Here is a 24447-nt window from a genome sequence, read left to right as displayed (position 1 = left end):
CTAATGGCAAGCTGAAACATTTATTGCTAAAGGAAAACTTTTCATTATGATCAGTACTCTTATCTACTTGTTTCTACGTAAAAATATTAGACTGAGCCAAGGGTCTTAATCCAGACATTCAGCTATGCAAAAGTAAGAGAAAACACATGAGCTCTGCATATATTATGATTTGTGTACTTTTGCACCCCGTCCTCCAACCTCAACAACTCGAGATTACAGCCTGTTAAATTAAACATGCTTTTGTCTAGCCTTTTCCCTCTTTTTGCATTGGAATGCCTGCATTTCTTAATACTGAAAGAGGAGAAAAGGCACCTGTTCACTTCAGTATCTTTATAACATACAAAAAGTAAAAACTGTTCACTATAAAACATGCAATTTATATCTTGAAAAGTTTCGCGGAGGTGATGTTAAGAACAGAAATTGTTTTACTTAAATTACCTTTTACCTTCCTCTTACCCTCCCCTCAGTGTTCTTCCAAACATTAATGACATGAATTGAGGCAAATGTGTTCCAGTTCCCCTGAAGTTTAACAGTGTCAACAAATGTTCACTCTTTCCATTGTATCTTATACAGCCAGATTTCACAAGTGCTTTGCAGTCTCACATTTATTCACTAATTTCCATGTTGCTGGTCTTCCTGTTCATCATCTCCCAACTCTAGATTCTAGTTGAAATCCATGGTGCTCTCGATTCCTATAGTCAACTCTTGTACTTTTCTCTGTCTGTTGAGCATTTAACTTTGGAAGAATGGAAACGGTTTCACTGGCAAAGTCTGTCCATGTGTTATATTATCAGAAGAATGTGAAGCAGAGTCGTCTCCTGCTTGATGGCTTACTTTTTGTTGGACAGAATTTTAGATTTCCCCCTATTCTGCATCAAAAAATGCCTGATCCTCCAGGAAAAAAAATATTCTGAAGACAGCTAGATATAGCAGTTTGAAATCTTGTACATGCCTCTTGACATTCCCTAATTGCTAGAATAAATGTTTCTGTTCTGTCTGGTGTATAATGAATAATCATTTTCCATAAACACTCTGCTGTCTCCAACTTTTAATACTTTGCCTTTTTGCTGCAATTTTGTCAGGATGAACTCTTTCTGCTGGTAGGTTTGCATCTTTACTAATGCAAGTTGTGGCTGCTTTCTTATGGCCAGGTTTGGAGCGTATAGATGGTGTGCCCTTTTAATTAATGCTTTTGCTATAGAGTACCAGTCCAGCTGCTTATTTGTGCCTTCATAAAATTAATACTGTCTGTTCCTTCTATTTTCTTTGGGTACAGCAAAATGTGTTTTGTCCTCTAATTCTACAATGTCTTGTTTTAAAACATCTCATCTGAAGTAGTTAACTTCATTTGTGCATCAACCTATGGGTATCGGATCCATATCCAATCCGAGCCGGCAGATTCAAACAGCTAAGATCCGAGCTCCAAGCTCCTCCCCTTTACCCATAACCCCCTGCTATCCCTTCCTGACCTCAGATCTCATTTGCCGCGGTTCTCAAAAGCAGCTTTGAAACGAGCTTCCTGGCGTAGCGTAGGAGTTTTGTGAGGAAAATCTCTCCTTTTTATATTTTTGTTAAAAATATTGTTGTGCGAGTGTTATCTCTCATAGTTAGGTTAGCATACCTCTGTTTTTGTTAGTCAGAGTTAGTGTACTCCTTCCCCGTGTGTGTGTGTGTTAAGGTGTGTCCGTTTTTTGGGGCCTAGCGTGTGGGTTAAAAAATGTCTGAGGCGCCCAAATCTTTCTTTTCTAAATGTACCGAGTGTGGCCATAAGCTGTCCCCAGCGGATGGCCACACTTGGTGCGTTATTTGCCTTGGGGTTGAACATCTCACATCGGGCTGCTCTATTTGTGCAGCGTTCAACCCCAGGGCCATCAGGGACAGGAGGTCGAAGCTGATTCTGGTGGGACTGTTGCCCCCGGACTCTGCTTCGTCTTCCGGCCCTCCGTGGCTTCTGCCGAGGCTTCGGCGGCGCCACCTTCTCTCGCTATGGCCGGGACACACCCTCCCACCCTTGGCCAAGAGGAGAGGGAAGCTAGGAAGGAGAAGCGGAAACGTCACAAGAGGCGAGCCGAGACCTCTTCCTCGGCTCTGCCATCTAAGCGAGCTTCTCCTCCTATGGCCTCCGAATCTTCTCCTTCCCGGCTCCGATCTCCCCGTTTTTCGCCGGAGGAGGAGGAGACTGTCACCTTCGAGGTCATCGAGGCGGCATTCCCGGCCCGCCTCGGTGGCCTCATCGAGGTCTACCTGTAGCATCTCGACGCAGACTTGGACCGGATGATGCGTATGTTCCTCCAGGCCCAGATGCAGATGGGAGTGCTCCTGCCTGGGGCGAGGGGAGCTCGACCCCCTGTTTTGCCCCGATCGCTCCTTCTCCGACCCACTATCGGGGCTCGGAGCCTTCGCAGCCATGTAGCGTTGGAGCCGGGCAGCATCGGCGCCGATAGTCTCTGGTACTTCGGCTCCGATGCCGCCCTCGAGTCCATCGGGTCCCTTTTCTTCGGATCCGAGCTCTCGGAGCCGAGAGCTGAGCTTTGGATCCGAAGGTGTCAGTATGACTTCTGCTCCGTTGCGGTCGGAGCATGCTGGCCCTATGGATCAGACCGCCTCTGCGCCGGCCCCGATCCGCACGTCGGATCCGAGGGAGGGTCTGCTCTCGGATCCAATAGGGAGCAGCTCTCTCTCGGCGTTCGATGTTGTGGAGAGGATATTGTTGAGGGACTCCAGGCCCCCGGCTTCGGCTCCACCCTGCACTCCCTCTCAGACGGGTCTACCTTCCATCACCCGGTCCCAGGGACAGCCTGCGCAAACGTCCGAGATTGTTTCCTTGCCGGAACAGGATGTAGTTGGTGAGGCCTCCTCGGACAGCCCCCCCCCCCCGAAGAGGTCCCTCACAAACGCAAGTGCAAAAGGAGGCACTTGAACTCACTTGAGTCCTTGACAGAAGACACAGACTTGGAGGAAGGGGAAGGTTCCCCAAGGTCACCCCCCGAAGACGTCTCCTTCGGAGACATCATTGGAGATGCTTTGGATCAGAGGGGGGTGGTTAGCCCCAAAACCTTCCTCTGACTAGAATGTGTTTCTGGAGGCATTTGACGCAGGCCCATCTACCTCTTGGGTGTCCCCTCCCGCCGACCCCATGGTAGACCTGATCACTACCAGGGCTTGGAAGGAACCGGATACTGTGGAGCCCATCCCAAAGAGGCCTGACAAAATCCTCAGCCCCCCTTCAGATAAGTCATGTTGGAGCAAGGGAGCCCCGGTAGATGCCATGTTGGTGGCGACCGCCACCAAAAGGGAACTGGCCCAGGAGAGTTCCTCGGTCCATCCTCCAGACAAGGAGTCTTGGACGATGGACCGACTGGGGAAGCGGGTGTTCGCTTCAGCCACCTTCTCTGTGAGGTCGCTGAATTATATTATCAGAAGAATGTGAAGCAGAGTCTCCTTCTGCTTGATGGCTCACTTTTTGTTGGACAGAATTTTAGATTTCCCCCTATTCTGCATCAAAAAATGTATGATCCTCCAGGAAAAAAAATATTCTGAAGACAGTTAGATATAGCAGTTTGAAATCTTGTACATGCCTCTTGACATTCCCTAATTGCTAGAGTAAATGTTTCTGTTCTGTCTGGTGTATAGTGAATAATCATTTTCCATAAACACTCTGCTGTCTCCAGCTTTTAATACTTTGCCTTTTTGCTGCAGTTTTGTCAGGATGAACTCTTTCTGCTGGTAGGTTTGCATCTTTACTAATGCAAGTTGTGGCTGCTTTCTTATGGCCAGGTTTGGGGCATATAGATGGTGTGCCCTTTTAATTAATGCTTTTTGCTATAGAGTACCAGTCCAGCTGCTTATTTGTGCCTTCATAAAATTAATACGGTCTGTTCCTTCTATTTTCTTTGGGTACAGCAAAATGTGTTTTGTCCTCCAATTCTACAATGTTTTGTTTTAAAAATTCTCTTCTTGAATAGTCTCACTCAGACAAGACAGCCTTTTCTTCATTTCTGTCTCTGATTATCAGCTCTTCTGAATAGCTGTTTAAAGTTTTTTCCATTTTTTACAGCCTTTTAACTGAGTTGATATACACTTTCAGTGTTTTGTTTATTTTAATCAGCTCGGAGTATATTTGACTTATTTTTTCTCCATATTACTGGAAGCAGTGTCTTGCCCTAAAGCTGGGTCTTCAAGTGCTTTTTGCTGAACAGCTGCAGGATTCTTCCTAGTCAATGTTTTCTCTTCACCTTTTCTAGTTGCTTTTCTTTCAGCCTCTTTACTTACTAGGCTGTAACTGAATTTACTGAAGGTGAGAGTTCTGGCCCTTGTCTTTCAGTTTTTTTCCCTACACTGGGATAGCTGAAAGCAAGACGTTAATCTATATACAGCCATTTTGGAAATGCAAATATGTTGCAGATCCAGCAATGTTGTCCATAGATCTTAGCAAGGAATCCAGTGTGGCCGCAACCAAGAACCCCATTCTCAGTGCCTTAGACAGTAGAATGATGCTTCACTGGATTGTGGAAAACTTGTACTTCAGCTGTCCTGGTCACTGGTTGCCTTACTTGCCAGTCTTAGTTTTTAAAATTACAGGATTTTTTCTTGGATCAGAGGAAACTATCTTCCCACAACTGATATCACCTCTGCAAGTCCATTGGCTCCAACAATCCTAGATACAGGAGCCTAAATCTTTACCAAGAGATAACTGAAACATGATGTTGGAACACATTTATAACCCAGTGCCTTCCAAACCTCTGGATTAAACTTCCCTAAATGTTTAAACAGTGTGGCACTCTGTCTTCCATTAAACATAACCTAGATGACTGAATGGGTATCCACAAATTTCTTATGGGATTGACTGGTATGCCTGTCTTGGAAAGGAGAGGTGTGGCTGAGGGAGGGTACTAGGAAAGAGGACATGGTCATATGACTCTAGTCTTGTAATATCTGTGAATGTATAATCTACAACTGTTTTTGCCTTCCATTATGGATACATGATGTGGTTTGATTCTTTAGTGGATAGCATTGAAGCTATCCATTCTTGGCCAATACTAATTCAAATCCCTAACTATGCATGATTCCTGTGTTTAGCTAATTTTGTCATTTATTCTTTATCTATACAGTATAAGATACATTACTTGATCTTAGCAGTATCCTGAATAACTGGCTGACATTTAAGGAGAGGGTGTGTCATCTGTCATTGTCATCATGGCTTCTTCTAAGGAACGTAGCCAGAATTAGACACTTGAACCTCAAGAAGATTCTGCTGTGGATATTTTTTGCTTTTGGATGTCTCTTTCCTTCACTGTTGTAATGCCCTTTACATTGGGCTTTCCAAAATGTAGATTAATTGATTACACTTTTGCAAAACTTTGCAGAATGGTTGCTTATCTTTGCATATTACCACTGTGTTGTCCCATTACTGTAGAAATTGCAATGGATGTCTATCAAATTTCTTATCTTTAAAGTCTTGGTGTTTTTTTTTTCTTTTCTTTTTCTACATGTCTTTTGAGTCCCTTTTACTTGAAAGCATTTATTGTCTGCTGTTGCTCACCCAAGCTTTCGTGGAAGCAGCAGGTTTGTTCATTTTTGCTTATCAGGCTCCGCAGCTACTCTACCACAGTGGCTCAGAGTGTTTCACTTATCTCCACTTTAAAATTGCCCTTAAGATCTTCCTTTTTGACTTAGCTTTTAGAGGTGATCAGTGAGTCTGGATTTATAATTTTTGCTTTATTATTTTAATGTACTTGTACAATATCGTATTTTAATAGTACATAATCTGTTTATGTTGAACTCCAATCCCTTGCTTTGTTTTTCTTAACTTTCTTTAGCTTTATCTTTCAAGAGAGGCTTACATCGTTTGTTTTACTGCCTGGAATTCTTCTCAACTCTTACCCAGAAAGGATGGCCTGAATAGTCAAATATATCAAATACTACACTCTATGGTGAGAAATGCCCGACCTGAGCGAATAAAGTTTTTTTTTAACTTTTTTTAAACTTTTAATTAGACTTCTAGAAAGGTTGTTTCCTGATGCTGATAAAAAGGGTACATTCCTTGCCAGATTAAGATAAAGGGGATACAAAAAAAAATGGTGTGGCCAGTGAAGTTTTACCATTAATAGGTGTTATGAATTTTAAGTATATCGCTCCAGGAAGGGGGGAGGGTCATCTCTGAGATCCTGGCAGGGTGATGAGTAATGTTTTATCAAACTGCATTTGCCAAAAGAAATCCTTCAAACAATATTTACTTATTTGAGTGGCAGCCAGTGTGAGTAGTATTTCTGTTGTGATGGTATGTCCCCTGTCAAAGTCCTGTTTGTTGCTACATTTCTTTTTATAGTGCTGGCTCAGCAAACTACTTGGAAAGTTGGTTTCAGCAAACTTTTTTTTTTCAACAAAAAAGATTTTTTTTTAACTTATGGTGCTTCTTATTCAGGTCCTCACAAGAAAGAGGTGGGGGAATAAATTCTTGAGTTATATTAAGAGAGGCGGTGGTAGATGAGATTTTTTTTCTTTGAAAAAGCTGTGTGGTTAGCTTAAAGTTGCAATAAAACAGTTGAAAATGTATGAATTATCTAATTTCATGTTGCTTAGTAGATGCTGCAGTGCAAGTTGTTATGAGGATGTTATATTTATTTTGTGATTTATGTTGAATGTTATTGAAGCTTAAATGGAAAAAGAGATAATCCTATCATTTAGTAGTAACTTGAGAAGACTTTTCATCTGTTGCTAATATGGTGAGTACTAGTTTATTTAACTTAAGTGAGATATATTGGTCCAGGATCATCTTGAAAATCTGTGTTAAAATGTTGTTTTAAACTTTTCTTTATTTTAGGAACCTCGATAACTGAAGAACCTGCTGGCCAGCAAGTGGTCACCCAACTACAAAAGACCACTCCCCAAACACCAATCCCGTCGCTTGTCAAAACACTACCATTTAAAATGGCTGCTCCTTTCACACCAGACTTAGGAAGTCCCTTCAGCTCACCACCAATGAATACTATGGTTGGAGTGGTAGACCCCAGCTCTCCTTGGTATGGGTCAGTGCAGAGTCCCCATGTTATGAGAAGAGGACCAAAACTGTGGACATCAGGTTCCAGTCCATATACTGGTAATTACCTTATTTTGAAGATAATTTTAATGCATTTACTTTATATAGTTCAGAGTCTCCTTTTCACTGCTTCAGCAAAGCATATATATAAAATAGAATTCATAAATACTTTTTTGAGAGTGGATGAAGGAAGACTAGAGTTTAGCAACAGCTTTAGTGGTATTGTTTGTGAAAATTAGTTCTGAACTTCTGCTGTGATGCTTCTCACAAGTATGTTCTCTGTTAAAGGCACTAGACTTTTGAGGAACTTGATCTTCACATTGGTATCATATTGAAATATGTGCCAAGCTCATCAATGTATACAGATTGCTACAGGATAGGATCTTGAATGACTTAACCTGGCAGTAACTGTTAATCATTTCCATTCCTTTTATCCTTCTGTTGCACATGCCTAAATACTAATGCACTGAGTAAAGTTTACTTTATAGGTTCATAGATGAGTACTAGGCTTGCTGTCCTTGCAGGCCGTTTTAGGTCTAGACTTTTATTCAATACTTGGAGAGATGTGGAATTGTGAGTAACTAGCTTTTTTAAAACAAAGGAAAAAGAAAGAATTAAATTATTTTAATTATTTCAATTCTGCTAAAATATTTGAGTTGTACTTGGTGACCTTTGTGGTAATACTTTGTACCTTCCTGCTCTGTTCCATCTGTTTGCGTTTTTAAAGTTTTGGGAGCTTAGTCTTGTCTATTACCATCTGAGGGAAGATTGTTTTTCTGTGTTGTTCCACACTTCTGTTTCTACAAGTAGAATTAAAAGGTCATCAGTTTGTATTTTAAACCCTGCTGGCTCATAGTCCCGTGGTTTCATTCACAGTGATGGCAGAGCTGTGGCAGTCCTACGAGATTTTGAGCCTTAGCTATTTATTATTGCATTTTTCCATAAACAGTGTTACTGGTAAATTTCTGCATAGTCTGGTGCCTTAAACTGTAATAGATCAATAGTGAGAGAATAGTCTCTGTTCCAGTTTATGCTTCAGTCTTTTTATAGCCTGCTTGTCTTTTAGCTGCTTAAAGTTGCATTCTGTGTCTGCACCATCACCCCACTAACTCATTAATCTAAAGTTTCTGAAAGAGCTCCTATGTTGCCTTTATTTGATTGTATGCCTCTGTAGCTTGCCCGTTTCTGTCCCCAAGCATAACACCTTTATTGCTGGTTGTGTTTTATAAGAAGGCAATGTATTTGGCCTCCACCCGTTATGATAATCTGATTTCCAAAGTCCCTCCCTCTCCTTTTTCATTGCTATAGACTGTTGTACTCTTCCAACCCATTGTTTTCCATAGATCCATGATACCGAGTGCCCACCCAGCAAACCAGTATTGCTCTTGAGTAAACCTCCTTTACTACATATTGTCTCCTGTTCAGTTTCTAAGAGCTCAGCAAAGCCTAGCCTGCAATTCAGATAGTGTTTTATTTGTAGGCAGTGCCATCCAGGCAAAGTTAAGTTCTTTTGATTGCTAAATCACACAAGTTATTTTGAGCGATCGCTACTGTTTCTTGATTTTTATGAGCTTGTTACATCATTTTTTTTTAATGCTGTTCCTCACACTGTTACTGCTGTAAGACTGTCTTGAAATTGCATTCAGCATGGTATTTTCAGCTAGTTCTTTTAAGTGGTTTGTGGTAGCATTGCACTTGTGGATCTCTTCTACTGTGATTTTTTTGTGGCAGGTGGTGTTTGCCTGGTCTAAGTTGGGAAGTACACAAAATGACTCGTACATAGTGTAGTCATTTTATTAGCCAGAGGGCTCATTAGTTACTTTTCTGTTTTTTTCTGTGCTGCTAGATATTTTGCATGTTTGCATGGGTTAGCAGTGCCCTGTACAGCAGCAAACACAAAGAATGGTTCATAACTGTACCCTGTAAAGCAGCAATATACTACAAATACATTGTGCTCCAACAAGTTTAGAATAGCTAGTTAAGTCATGTGGCAATACCTACAGATTTAGTTGAGTTTGGTATTGTGTAAGCATTAAAGTTAGTAGAATTTTGTACTATTTAGCGTAATCTGCTCAGATAAAGCACCCTTAATAGCCACCTAACTCCACTAAACCATCCCGTGAAGCTCACAAGTCAAAGGACTGGACAATATGGATATGCAATTTACTAACTTCTCTGCAGCCAACTTGGTGGACAATGGGCATCTTGAGACAATGTAACAGTTGTCTCGTATTTACTGACAACCACTTAATCCTTAAAGAACAGATATGGTATGTGAAAGGTATAGTTACAGAGTGACACTGGAGGTTAAACTCTCACGTACAGGTTCACATCAAGTTGTCAAAACCACATGCACAACACCCACCTCATGTAGTACACAACACACTCATACTATAACATATGCTGAGGCACTTAAAAGCAATCTTCCTAAACAAAGATTGCCTAGGTCACCTCTTGTCAAAGCTATGGCTCAGCAAGCCCAAAGACACTCAGAAAAAAACAGCACCTAACACCACACACATTGTCATGCTCAGTGGAGCCCCGAATACTAAGCCCCTAAGGCAAGCAGACACACTTTCCAGGACTGTCGTCATAGGGAACTCCAATGTAAGATATACTGATGCCCCTCTAACCAGGCTGAACAAGGAGAAGATAAGTGTTAGTTGCTTATCCCGAGCTAGACTCCTCCAAGCCCCGCATGCACTCAAGTCATTACGCCACAGGTACCAATATGATTCCATCATAGTCTGTGTGGGTGTAAATGACCTGAGATGCATCTCCCTGAGCTATAGAAAGAGCGACATTATGGAACTTTCAGACTGTGTCTCAGGATGGTATGTGTCTAGCATTGAGAAGCATATTACCATCACTGAGGATGATGCCTCAGTATGGGCAAAAAATGCTTGATTTCAGCAACTAGGTGTCATCCTGGTGTCATTCTAAGGAGATCCGATATTCGTCTGCCTGGGAGGATGTGGTTAACAGACCATGCTGCTTTGCCAAGTGTGGTCTACACCTCTACCCTCTAGACTTTCAAATACTGACAAAAACTTTATCCAGACCCATAGTGCCTTTTTAGGCAATGCTAAATTGACAAACCTACCAACATAAAATCAACTGTTCTGAATCTTAAGGTGTTTATGCTCAATGCCAGGACCCAAAACGACAAACTACACTCCCTCCAGTCCCGCCTCACATTAGAATATAGACATTGGTGCAGTCACCAAGACATGGTTTCAGGTGACAGAGAGTACCCTGGCAGTGCAAGGTTTCAGTGCCATCCACATTGTTAGACTAGTAGCTGCACAGAAAAGGGCTAAAGGAGGCGGTGTCTCAATATACACAAATAACAAGCCTACATGTAGGGTGGTCAGACAGGATGATGTGATGGGAGGTCTCCACATGCAGATTACGATAGACAAAATCCTGTATCGTATCCTAGCCAGCTGTAGGTCACCCTCCATGTCTTAAGAAGCTCACAATGCATGCTTGGACCTACTGGAGACACTTACCATCCACCCTAACACCGTATTCATTGCAGACTTTTTAATTACCCTTCTTTAGATTGGGAATCCTATACAATCTCAAATCTACAGGCACAGAGATTCCTGGACTTCATAAATGCAAACATCCTTGACCAAATAGTGAATACACCCACTAGAGCCTCCAACATTGTGCTTGCAAATATGTGAGAATGCAGCATTCCCCACCCCCCAATGTCTCATCCTCCCTGGTAAGTAAGGTCTTGGCATAAAACCTTCTCCATCAAAATCAACCCTGTAATCCCATTAAAACCAGTAATAGGACCTAGTCCAAGGCAAACTGTGTTTTATTAAGTGATGGATTGTCAAAATTCAGTGCCCCTCCAAACCCAGATAACACAGCAGCCTATGCTGAATTGCTGTCAGAAACTCTATACAACCATGTCACTGGCTGCATAGAGGCTCCTGTACCTACCAGAAATAAGCCCGGGACTAACCCTAGAAACAAATCACCCTTGTGGCATCCCAAGTTAAACAGGATATACAACCAAAAGAAAAAAATATATGGCAAAAATCAGGGTCATTCACATAAAATAGAAACTTTCTCATCAAAGTAAATAGGCAACTAAGAGGGCTAATTAGGTCAAACAAAGCCCACTTTAAGGTTAAGATACCATCCCTTATGAAAGCTAACCATTATGCCTTCTACAGGAATGTCAGAAACCTCAAGGGCAGCACACAGCAATGTGCTGAACTGGTGGTTAATGGTGCCACATTCACAGAGTCTGGCGAGATAGCAAGCCTGTTAGTGGACATATTCAGTTTCATCTTTACCCCTCTCACCCCCAACCATCCCATCAAAAATACTTTCACACATGACCCCTCCAGCTATAACCAGGGAGCATGTACTGGCTGCACTTACTAAAGCCAAGAAGTCTGCCTCAATGAGCATCCAGGATGCTTCCTTAATAGTCTCAAATATGACTTACCAGGACTCCCTGGAGTCATTATTGAACTACAGTCTAAAGACAGGCTTTGCACCCAGTGCATGGAGGACTCCGATGGTCATCTCCTTCATAAGGGAGGACCTTCAACAGATCCTGGAAACTACAGACCCATTAGTCTGACTAGTCTTATTTGCAAAGCCATGGAATGAAGTATCACTGAAATTATCATTAAGGACATAGCAGTCTTTCAGACATTGGATCCCCATCCCATTTTGGCTTTGTCAAAGAAAAGTCATGCTTACTGAATCTAGTGGACTTCTTTAAAAAGGTCACTAAGGCAATGGATAGGGGAAGCTGTACATTCTACCCACCTAGAGATGGTTAAAACATTTGATACAGTACTTCACTCAGTCATTGCCAACAAACTTGGGGAACTAGGTATAAATTTCTTTATAACAGGCTGGATAGCCAGCTGGGTCACTGATAAAGACCCAGGAGGTTAGAATCAGTGAGGCCACCTCCACAAAGAGGCTGGTCACCAGTGGAGTCCTCCCCAGGGCTCTGTCCTGGGCACACTCCTCTTTGGCATCTATTTCTCAGATGTCAAAGCCAATGTGAAATGCATTTGGCTGACCAAGTTCCCAGATGCATACAGACTGGGAGTAGTCACTAAATCCCCCCATGCTTCAAGAAGGTCTAGTACAGACAAATGTGTGGTGCCAAAGCCATGGCCTAAAACTCAATACCAAGAAATGTATTTTATTACTTTCTGGAAAGTGTACATCCCAGGTAACTACGTAATCAGTAAATCACCCTTAAAAGTTGATTCATTAGTCAGGGATCTGAGAATTTGTATAGATGGTAACCTAGCCTTCGATCAGCATGTGTCTAGACAATAAGAAAATCATTCTGTGTTCAGCTTATAAGCAAGGGCATGGCATCTAGGTCCATAGAGGTCATCATACCACTATACTCGACTCTCATCAGACCCATCATAGAGTATAATGCCCCCTTTGGTATGTACCTGACCAGACACACAGAGCAATTGGAATATTCAAAAGGTTCCTTACAAAAAGAGTAGAGGGAGTAAACACAATGCCTGATGCTGATTGCTTGAACGTTCTCTCTCTTTACTCTGTATCATACAGACTTCTGAGAAATGATTTGTGTGTGGCATACAGGACATCCCTGAACCTTTTTTGATTAGCCTTTGTGCACATCCACAAAACCGCATCAGAACTACTAGATTAAAATACCTTAATTTTGCTTGCAATATTAAATTGGACATGTTGGAAAGAGAGATGTTTCTCAGAGAATTGCCATTCTCTGGAACAAGCTGGCCATCTATGTGAACTAGAGATGTTAAGTTGTCTATCTCGCCTTCATTCTTGCTGGTTGGGTTCGGAGCCGATCCTCGGCTCCGACTCGGCCATCTTCAAAAGCTCGAGAGCTGTTTACTGGCTCGAGGCCTCCCCATATCCCGTGATGCCTGGCGCTAGATACCCAGATCTCGTTTGCCGCTTCTGCTGCGAGGTTGTCTTACTGGCTCAGGTCGTATATTTTCATTGTTTTATCTGTTTTTTTGATAAAAACTATTAGGGTTTTAGTGTAGTTTGTTAGTTGTAGTTAGTCTTTCTTAGGATATCTTTGTTGTACCTATATTTTTTCTTACCTGAACCCCCCCCCCTTCAGAAAACTTGTTTTAGTTGGAGAGTTTTCCCTTCCCCTCCTCACTCTCTTCCTTAAGTAGCCGTTTGTTAGACCTTTTTTTTTTTTTTTCCTTTTAAAAAAAAAAAAATTTAGTATTTACCTAATTTAGTCTTATTTGTTGGTAGCATAGGATATTGTGTCTATTTCTTGGCTGTTTTTTGGGTGTGGTAACTTTGTGTGTGTGATAGTTATTATATCCTAAAATTTTTGTGTATTATGTTTGGTGTTCCTTCCTTAGGTATGTCCAAGGATACCAAGGTGTCCGGATTCAAGAAGTGTGACTCATGCTGTCAGAAGATGTCTCTGACAGATGGTCACACTTCTTGTGTCTGTTGTCTGGGCGCTGTGCACCTGCAGGACTCTTGTTCGGTTTGCCATGCTTTCAGCCCAAGAGTCCTGCAGGAGCATAGGAATAAGTTAAACCTACGAGGTTTACTTAAGCCCGAGAATTCACTGGCTGATGTTCAGCCCGTAAAGTCCTCCAATCCACCTAAATCTTCAGCTACCAGTTCGGAGCCGTCGTTGGGTGAAGCTACTCCTTCTGCCTCGGTTCCGGCTGGAACCGATGTGCCTGCCTCCCAGTCGGTTCCGACATGCACTTCTTCGGAGCCGTCACGGAGTCAAAAGAGATCTAGGTCTCCCTCCCTGGAGTTGATACGCTCGGCTCCGAGGTCTCCTCTGCTCCAGTCGGAGCGCAGTCATCGGTCCTCTCACTCTTCTCGGTCATCAAGGCTTTCAGATCACGACATGGAGAGAGTGGTCAGTAGGCTGTTGAAATTGCAGGCCCTAGCAAAAATGTTGTCCAGCCTCCCTCATCAGGGGTCGGCTCCGTCCATATCTGCAGTTATTCCTCCTCCGACTCCTCCCTTGAGTTCGGAGCCGGAGTTCGTTGGGGTTCGAGTCGTGGAACCGTCGGCACCGATACCTTCTCCTTCAGTTCCATCGTCTGCTCCGATCACTTCCTTGGTACCGTCCTTGGAGGGATCTGGGCACCGAGACTCCCTCGTCGGCTCTGAGGGGGCGAGTGGCATCGGACCCTTGTCCGACCCCGTTCTCCCCCTCGGAGCTTTGGCGCAGGTGAGCTCGGCTCCTACATCGGCTTTGGAGACTTCCCCCTCAGTGCGGAGAGGGATTCCGATCTCTTCGGAACCGGAGCCTTATCAGCATCCAAGCAGGGATGCCTTTGAGGTCATGAGGAGTGTGCTGGCCCCTGAGTCAGCCCCACGATCATCCCCATCGGCTCCTCCCTCTATGGTGCCTGCGTCTGCCTCTGCCCCTCCTCCAGACCCCAAGCATTGGGAACCAGTGTTCCAGGGCACCCCTTTGGGTGTATCTTCTTCCGAGGCCTCCCCTGATCATTCAGAGGAGCCACCTCTTAAGAGGAAATGCAAGAGGAAGCATGTTAACTCCCCTGAGTCTGTCACATCAGATACCGACTTAGAGGATTAGGAAGGGTCCCCGAGATCCCCCTCTGAAGATGTCTCCTCCTCAGACATCCTTGAGATGCTTAGGCAGAAGGAAAACTGGACTACCCTGAGCCCTTCCGAGGATGAGTCTGTATTCCTAGATGCGTTTGGATCCTGACCTTCCACCTCCTGGGTGTCTCCACCTTTCGACCCACTGAGGTCTGTGGTGGCTCTGAAGGCTTGGTCTGCTCCAGACGCAGTGGAACCGACCCCCAGAAGACCCGCTAAATTTATAACTGCACCACAGGATAAACAGTTTTTGACCAAAGGTGTTCCCGTTGATGCCATGGTGGTAGTGCCGGCCACAAAGAAGGAGTTGGCTGAAACTTCTTCATCTGTCCATCCCCCTAACAAGGAGTCCAGGACGATGGACAGATATGGGAAGCGGATGTTTTCTTCAGCGACCTTTTCCATGAGGTCTCTGAATTATTTGTGCCACTTTACCTGTCTTCAAAGAGATCTCCTTAAAGAGCTTGGAGATACCCTCCAAGAACCATCAGCTGTGGGGGCCCAGGCTAAGCCAGCCTCCCAACTGGCGACTCTTAATTCAGTGGTGAACTCCTCCATGAGGCTCATTTCTTATGCAGCCAATGGTGCGAGTAGAGCCGCGGGCACAGGCGTTGCCCTAAGGAGGCACGCTTGGATGCGGCTATGTAACTTTGCAAAACCTTTCAGAGTGACTTTCACCAACACCCCCTTTGAATGGTTCCTCTCTTTTTGGATCACAGGTGAAGGACACCCTTACCAGGTGTGAGCAGGAAGGCAAGACTCTCTCTGCCGTGGGAGTCCATTTTTCCACTCCTTCCAGACCATATCCCAAGGGTCAGAAGAGTGGAAAGATGTGGTTCTGGAAATCCCAGGGAGCCTTGCCAGATGCACGTGGTGAGTTACCATCCAGGGGCAGAGGAGGGAACAATAACAGACGCCGCCCTCGTGGCAGAGGGGGTCCGCAAAACCAGGGCAGCAGAGAATCCTTCTCTGACAAGCCTTTCCAGCATCCCTGAAGGGTTGCCCGGCTGCCCACCTCTGGAGGCAGTCGGGGGAAGATTATCGCTGTACCCAAGAGCCTGGCAAGACATAACAAGACAAATGGGTACAGTCTGTTATATCCGGAGGCTACAGAATTCCATTTGTTCACACTCCTTTATTTTTAAATAAGTCCCTTCCAGATGTTCCACCCAATCTAAGGGATCAAGCAGTTCAAGAAGTTTCAAAACTGCTAAGAAAAAGGGCCATCCAGCAGACCAGCAAGGTTCCGGAATTTACTCAAGGTTCTTTTTGGTACCAAAAAAGACAGGGGACTGGAGACCCATTCTGGATCTCAGCAGACTAAACAGGTCTGTACAAAGAATGACGTTTCGGATGGTCACGCTACAGTCCATTTTACTCTTTCTGGGTCAGGACAATTGGATGTGCTGTATAGATCTTCAGGATGCGTACTACCACATCAAAATGGACAGACGCTCCAGAAGATTCCTCGCTTCTGGCTGGGAGCCAGCCATTATCAGTTCAGAGCTCTGCCCTTTGGTCTCACTACAGCCCCCAGGATGTTCACCAAATGTATGGCAGTAGTTACCGCTCACCTGAGACGGCAAGGATTCCAGGTGTTTCCATATCTAGATGACTGGCTCCTCACTGCTACCACCAGGCATCACCTTCTGCGAGCCAGAGACTACACTATCCAGACTTGCTCCAGACTAGGTATCACAATAAATTTAGAAAAATCTGCATTGTCGCCCTGTCAGTCTATCACCTTTATAGGCGCAAATTTAAATACTAAAGACATGTCAGCCAGCCTTCCACCAGACAGGGTGTTGGTCATTCGCCAACATGTGCAGGTCTTATTAGGATGCAAAAGAATTCAAGCCAGGTTCGTCCTCCAAACTCTGGGTCTCATGGCAGCAGCGATCATACTTGTTCCTCTAGCTCGTTTTCACATGAGGATTCTCCAGTGGCTTCTTTTCACCCAATGGTCCTTCCAGCAGCTTCCCATGTCTCACATGGTTATGATCACAGAAGCATGCAAAAAGCACCTTGCGTGGTGGATGGTCTCCACATCACTGCCCCAGGGCAGATTATTTGTACTCCCCCCTCCAGTTGCTACGGTGACCACAGATGCCTCCTTGATCTGGTGGGGGGGCATTATGAGGGCAGAACAGTCCAAGGCACCTGACAACCTCACGAGTACCATCTGCATATAAACGTCTTGGAGATGAGGGCCGTGCTTTTAGCGTTGCAAGCTCTTCAGGACTCTCTTCCTACCGGGACCATTGCAATTCAAACGAACAATATGTCAGTAGTGTGGTACATCAACAAGTAGGGCGGAACCAGGTCCTACCCCCTATGTCGAGAAGCACTCAGACTCTGGCAGTGGGCGATCTCTTCCCAATGGTTTCTGATCGCAACTCACATCCTTGGGAGATCCAGCGTCATAGCAGACAGGCTGAGCAGAGCAATTCTCATGCCTCACGAGTGGTCTCTGAATCGGGTAGTGGTGGACCAAATCTTCCGCAAATGGGGCCAACCTTGCTGCGACCATTTTGCCACCCCCTTCAACAGCAAGTGCAGCAATTTCTTCTCTCTCCTTCCACTTCCCGGACATTCCCCTAGAGACGCTCTAGTCCACGATTGGCCTCAGGGACTTCTGTATGCGTTCCCTCCCTTTCCCCTAATCCCGAAGCTAATACAGAAAGCTACCGTATTGGGCTGCAAAATGATTCTCATTGCTCCGTACTGGCCTCGACAAATATGGTTCCCATTCCTGCATCATCATCTTCTCGAGCAGCCTTGGACTGTGGACCCAGTTCCAGACCTTCTGATCCATCAATTGGGCGGGCTGCACCAATCCCTGCAATCTCTCCAGCTCACTGCTTGGTTGCTCCACTTCCAACTTTAGCCAGGCTTCCTGATATCTCCCCCTCTGTGCACGAAATTATTTTATCATCGCTCAAGTCTACGACTAGAAAAACCTATGCTAGTAAGACGAAACGTTTTTCTTCCTGGGCAGAGGCTAAGAGTATAGACCCCTTTTCAGCCCCTGTACACCCCATTTTGGAATTTCTTGCAGAACTCTTTCATGCTGGGTCCGCTTCCGCTACAATTAGAGTTCAGTTAGCTGCAATTTCAAATTTTCACATTGGCCTGTCAGAAAATAATATGTCTCATAAGCTATGTAAAGCCTTTCTCAAAGGGACCACTCTGCTCAGGCACCCAGTGAGAGATCCTCCACCTCCGTGGGATCTAAACTTGATTCTAGCTTCTCTAATTTTGCCCCCCTTCGAACCTGCAGCATCTTGTTCTTTGAAGTTTTTATCTTGGAAACCCCTCTTTCTGGTAGCAATTACTTCAGCCAGAAGAGTTTCGAATCTTTAGGCTCTTTGTACCCGTCCTCCGTGCCTAGTGTTCCACAATGACAGGTTTGCTCTCAGGACTAATCCTTCCTAAGGTCTCTTCTGAGAATAACTTGAATCAGTCCATTGACCTTCCTGTGTTTTTTCCCAACCACTCCAACAGGGCGGAATATAAATTGCATCAGTTAGATGTTCACAGGCAACTACGCTTTTATTTGCATAGAACTAAGGACATCAGAAAATCGGACCAGCTTTTCCTTTCCTATGCTGAGGGTAAACAAGGTCTTCCAGTTTCAAAAGTAACTTATCCAGGTGGTTGACTACTATCATCACATTCATCTATCAACTGAGGAATAAAGAATTGCCTGTTAAACCAAAAGGTCACTCCACCAGAGCTTTAGCCACTTCTGTGGCCTTTCAGGCTAGGTTGCCCATGGAATCTATTTGTGCTGCTGCTACGTGGGCCAACCTACATACTTTCATTTCATATTATAAGTTGGATGTGGTTTCCAGGAGCAGAGCTGATTTTGGTTCCACTGATCTGAAGAGTTTGTTCCGATGAGCCACCCAGGATTTTAGGTACTAGGGACGCTGTCCCAACCAGCAAGAATGAAGACGAGATAGACAACTTAACATAAAGAAGTTATGTGCCTACCATGACGTTCCATGTTAGTTGTCTTCTCGCCTTCTTTCTTGCGTCCCACCCTCCATCCCCCTATCCTGGTAGACCGAGAAGAGTTCTTTATGATTTTTCACTGGCTGAGTCTTCTCTGGCTATTCCTCTCTGCCTAGTAGCCTCTCTGGTAGGGTTTTTGCATTATAGGATAGGATTCCTTCCTTTTTATGTCTACAGTTAGACTTACCAAATGAGATGTGGGTATCTAGTGCCAGGCATCATGGGATATGGGGAGGCCTCGAGCCAGTAAACAGCTCTCGAGCTTTTGAAGATGGCCGAGTCGGAGCCGAGGATAGGCTCCGAACCCAACCAGCAAGAAAGAAGGCGAGAAGAAGACAACTAACATGGAAGGTTATGGTAGGTACATAACTTCTTTTTCCACCATATCCCTTTCTAAGCACAACTTGAACTAATGGATGGATAATTGGAAATTCACCTCTAATCTGGTTCCTATGTCTCTGATGAACAGAGCCAGTCAGTAAATCACCACCTACATAAATCAAATTTGTGGGTCATGTTTGGGTTGCACAGCTAGGTGTATAAGGGCCATAGTGGACATTAGCCTAGTATACATTTATGAACCTAGCCAGTTTCCCTTTTTGTGCTCAAATTAACCTATCCCATTTGGTTAGAAATTGGTCTTAACTATTCCATAGTAGTTAGCCTCATCAGGAGTAATATATAACTATCTGGGATCATACCATAGATAATTTCAGGGGGAACCCATGCTTAGGATAAAGCATTTAGGAGCTACCTCTGTCCATTAGTAGTAAGGGGGGTAGTTCTGGGATAAAGTTAGTTTCCATTCCATAGATCCAAGTTGCTTTTGAACATGGACAAGGGTGAACTTTGTTTTATGTGGATGTGGAGTCTGGTCCAGAGCAGTGGTATCCTCTAAAAGATATATGTGTCCCTCCAAACCATTCTTTTGATGTTTCAGAAGAGGTTTAGATCCCTAGACAAAGTATTTCTCCTGCCACTTGACTTGCTGATCTGCATTTCATCAGTATTTGGATGTACTGTATGCCAGACACAGTTCACCTCATAGCAGTCTGTAGGATACAAAGTATAATGACAATGCATCTCTGTGGGCACTCCATAGGATCATAGGAAGTTACTAGGCTATTGGCCCTGAGGCCCTTGTAAGCCTAGCCAAGAGTTTAGCCTATGTATAGACAAGTCAGCACCCGATGCCCCTGTCCAGCAGGGACACGGGTGGAATCCCAGGGATGTATTTTCTATTTCCCATCCAGTTATCCAGGTTGCACTTAAAAAGGGGTAAAGAGGTACTCTGCTTGACATGGAAAGAGAGTCTATCCCACAGATGGGGAGTCTCTGGGACACGCATCTGTCCTGCCAACAAGTCCTGTTAATGTCACAGACCAGGTTGTTGTCTGGACAGATGCATGCCAAAGGGGGCATTATATTCAATGACTGGCCTAATGCTGGCTGAGTAAAAGGAGATAATGGCATCACCAGACCAATCCTTTTGTTTAGTCATTACATCCAAGTGACGCTTCCAGGTGCATTTACAGTTTCCTCCTACTGACACCTGTTGGTATCAAATATTGCTTTTTCATATTTGCATCAAAAATTCCAAAACCATGCTATGTACAAGGTTTTAAAAGATTTTATCTTAAAGTTGACACAGTGGCAAACTCAACTGCGTTAATATTTGATCTGTCTGTTGCAGGTAAATAGATATTAACTGTTGTTTTTTATGATATTATTTTACATAGATATCATTTTCACATTTTTCTAAATATCTCAACGATCAAGTAACACAGACAGAACTCCTTCGCCTCATATGAAAGCTCTCACTAGATTAATAAAATGCTGCTGACAATGTGTGTAACTTGCGTGGTTGCTGAGATATTATAAGTTGTTTACAAAATTTTACAAACGTAATGGTTACTGTTTACTGTGACTTATAAAATTTGGTTTAAGACCTAGAACCTAAAGAATACTACCACTATAAAAATAGTTTGTGCTCAAGAGTTTGCCATTTGTACTTCTTTCTTAACCCCTCAGAGAAGGAAATGCTGAACAGAAGAGGTCCCAGCACAGAACCCTGAGGGACTCCACTGGTGACAGGTGTTTTTGTGGAGGTAACTTTCCCAATTTTGATTATCTGCATCTTATCTGTGAGCCAGTTAATAATCCAATGGGTGACATAGGGGTTTATTCCCAGCTTATTTAGTTTTACTACCATGCCTCAAGGGGGGATTGTCAAAAGCTTTGGCCAGGTCGAGATATGCAATATGTTTTGCTTTCATCCATTGCTTTGGTGACCTTTTCCACTGTGTTGAGTAAGCATGACCTGCCCTTAACAAATCCGAACTGAGGTGGGTCCGGTGTTTGAAGGTTCCGTATGTCCTTATTGATTAGTTGCATTATAAGTATTTCCATGGCTTTGCATATAAGGCTGGTTAGACATATGGGTCTGTAATTTCCTGGGTCTGTGGAGGGTCCTCCCTCATGCAGGGGAATGATTGTAGCTGATGTTCTTCATGTTTCACTGTTGCAGTCATCACACTTGGGTTATCTGCCTGCAGGTAGCCCTCAGTCGGCCCGAATACCAGAGACTTAGTATTTCTGTGTCGGTTGCTGTTGCTCCATGACTGATGTCAGGGGTATTGCAGCCCTCACCATTACATCAGTCTTTCTTGCCGAGGAGCCCAAAGCAGAAGCAGTTCAGACGAGTGCCGGTCGGCTGCTACCTGAGTTTTTAGTTTACGAATTGAATCCTCCTGAAGTCTTCTAAAGCTAATTACCCCGTTGGGGATCCTTTTCTCTTGCTCTTACCGATCTCAGAAAAAGTTAACAATTGTCTTGCCTGTGGAAAGCAAATACCACACAGAGATTTTCATTCTTACTACGTCACCTGTTTAGGCCTAGATAACGACGTACCTCGCTGTCAGTTTTGTGACTTGTTCAATGCCCGAACCATTCGTCGTCGGGCCCTTATTGTCGCTAGATACTTTCGTTCTTGATCTCCATATTCCGAAATGGCTTCAGTAAGCCGTCTGACTACTGATATTCCAAAAAAACGTAAAGATAAAGACAGAGACAGACCGCACAGGTCCAAAACAGCCGCCGACGCTTCCGTTAAGCTAGTCGCCAGTTCGCCTGTACTCAGGCGCTTTCGCAGCCCCTGATGCCCGCTTTTACGGATTCGCAGGCCTCTACCGAGACCCATTTGGAGTCCGGTATGCCGCAAGACTATTCGACTATGGCACCTGCGGATATCTCTACCTTGGATGGGTCTGGAGCCGCTGAGCAGGCACTGGCTTCTGAGGAAGTTCTTCACACTGCCAATGTTCGACACAAACCGACGACCTCTTTTGCGTCTTCAGTTCTGACTAAAACTACCGAGTTTCTAAGGCCAAAGAGTATGCGCTACGCCTAGAAAACGACGACCAAAGCCCATGCACCTGCTTCCTTGCCGCAACATATGGCAGAAGACCTTATTATGCTGATTAGGGGAAGCCAGCCTTCCCCTGCTAAGAGAAAGAGAGACCAGTCCCCTGCAGCTTCAACAGACCAAGAGTACAACGAGACTGAGGTATCTGATTATGAAGACATGCCCTTATCTGCTTATGAGGATTCTAATGCAGAGGAATCCATTCCCTCTGCCTTTCTTCCAGAGGACCTTTCTTTTGGTGAAACCTTGCATACTTTGAGAGCATTTCCATTGGGAATGTCAAGACTATCCTTAGTCCAAAAAGAGACTCGGACAATTTCTAGAATTGCCACAACATAAGCCTTTAGCAATATCCCCATTCCTGGAAGTTGTTGATGATGTCTTTATGGAATCAAGCCTTACTCCTGATACTTTACTCCGTGTTTCTAGGGAACCAGACAGGTACTACAAGAGTACCCGAGTCTCACAAATTCCTTTTCAAAAATCCTACTGCTGATCCAGAGACCATTTCCCAGGGGCCTAAATGTATCAAAGCTGCTACAGCTAAGAATCCCATCCCTTCGGACAGATGTTCCAGAGCTTTGGACAGATGGGGTAAGAAAGTATATACCTCTGCAACTCTCACCATTAGGGCTCTGAATTGTCAGTTACACATGCTGAAGTACCAACAACATATTATGGAGCTTATTAAGCAGAAAATAGCAACCTTTACAGACTGTGCAGAAAACAAAGAATTGCAAGAGCTTATGCATTCTGCAAGCCAAGTCAGCAAGCATACATTGCAGTGTGGTTTTGATGCCCTAGAAGCATCTTCCAGGGTAGCAGTCACTGGTTCTGTACTGAGAAGGCATGCTTGGCTTAAGGAACAGACCTTGCCAGACCATGTCAAATCAAAGTTATAGACGCTCCTTTGCACAAGGACACACTGTTTGGCACCAAAGCAGAAGAGGTTCTTAAGATGGAAGAAAAAGCTAAATCTATGCAGACAGTTAAAGAATTCTTGCAAGTACTGCCTCCTAGATTCAGTAGGCATTGCCCCTCGAAACATTGGTCCTTTCCAGCCCCATCAAGGCCGTCTCAAACCAGACCCAGGGGTAACGGACCACCCAGACTACAGTCTCAGGGTATACAGAGATCTAAGCAATGGAGTGCCTCCACCTCCAAAGCAGGGAGTGCTAAGCCACCCCCCTTACGGAAAGAATTCCCAATGACTTCTCACCTCCACTCCAACACCTATGCCCAACTGCTTGTGCCCCTAGGAGGAAAATTTGCCCTTCATGCAAAAAACTGGATTTACTTCCACTCACTGCCAACCCCAAAAGGGTTCCCAGACCTTCCTCCAAACCAGTGAACAGAGGCACAAAACCAAGTTCAATCCCTGCTCTCTATAAAGGCAATTCAACCTGTTCCTACGGAACAGACAGGTCAAGGATTCTACTCCAGACTCTTCCTGGTACCCAGAAAAGAAGACACTTGGCACCCAATCCTAGATCTTTCTATTCTCAACACCTTCCTGGTGGTACCAAAATTCAAAATGCTCACCCTGCAGCAGCTTCTACCTATGCTAGCCAAGGATGAAGTCACCCTAGACTTAAAAGAAGCCTATTTGCACATCCCTATAAGGGACTCATGTAGGAAATGTCTACGCTTCAGGGCAGGATCTAAGCATTATCGGTTCTCTGCACTTCCCTTTGGCTTATCCACTGCTCCCAGAGTATTCACAAAATGCCTAGCACCAGCCATTGGTTACTGCAGACAGAGAAATATCCAAATTCAGTGTGAAGAAATCAAAACTTGTCCCCAGTCAAAAGATTGTATTCCTGGGAGCAAGCGTGGACACAGCATCCCAGATGGCATTCCTCACTCCAGAAAAACAAGCCTATCTGACAAACTATTTTACTCAAATGGCCACCAGAACCCAGCTATCTGCAAGGAAAATCCTGCAGGCTCTAAGGTTCATGGCCTCATGCATCCTACTAATTCCATATGCCAGACTGCATATGAGGAAACTTCAATGATACTTAAAAAAGTCCTTGGTGCTAACATTCTCAGGACCTGGAAACAGTCATTCTTATCATACACTAAGGACAGAGTTTCTTTGGTGGGCAGCAGCATGCAACCACAACAAAGGACTGCCCTTTACTCAACCCCACGGCGCCCAGACCCTAACCACAGGCACATCAGACTATGCCTGGGGGAGGCACACATGGACGGCAAGTGTATTCATGGCCACTGGAGCCCAAATCAAATTCATCTGCACATCAACCAAAAAAAGATGGTATCTGTGCAGCACGCTCTGACAGCTTTGAGATCCCTACTCTCACCAGGACACCTGCTAATAAAAACAGACAAC

General features: G+C 44.3%; 1 protein-coding gene across 1 annotated transcript in view; it reads left to right on the top strand.

Annotated features, from left to right (window-relative positions):
• NDC1 (NDC1 transmembrane nucleoporin) overlaps positions 1-24447 on the top strand; it is a 2145343-nt gene that overhangs the window by 1303916 nt on the left and 816980 nt on the right. Inside the window, exon 12 of the mRNA XM_044085460.1 lies at positions 6824-7099. Coding sequence (XP_043941395.1) covers positions 6824-7099 — 276 coding nt within the window. The remainder of the gene's footprint in view (positions 1-6823; positions 7100-24447) is intronic.

The sequence above is a fragment of the Protopterus annectens genome, chromosome 10.part0 (assembly GCF_019279795.1).
Source record: "Protopterus annectens isolate FY-2018-M chromosome 10.part0, PAN1.0, whole genome shotgun sequence".
Taxonomy (NCBI): Eukaryota; Metazoa; Chordata; order Ceratodontiformes; family Protopteridae; genus Protopterus; species Protopterus annectens.
The sequence above is the reverse complement of the archived record's forward strand: the minus strand, read 5'-3'. Positions and strand labels throughout refer to the sequence as shown.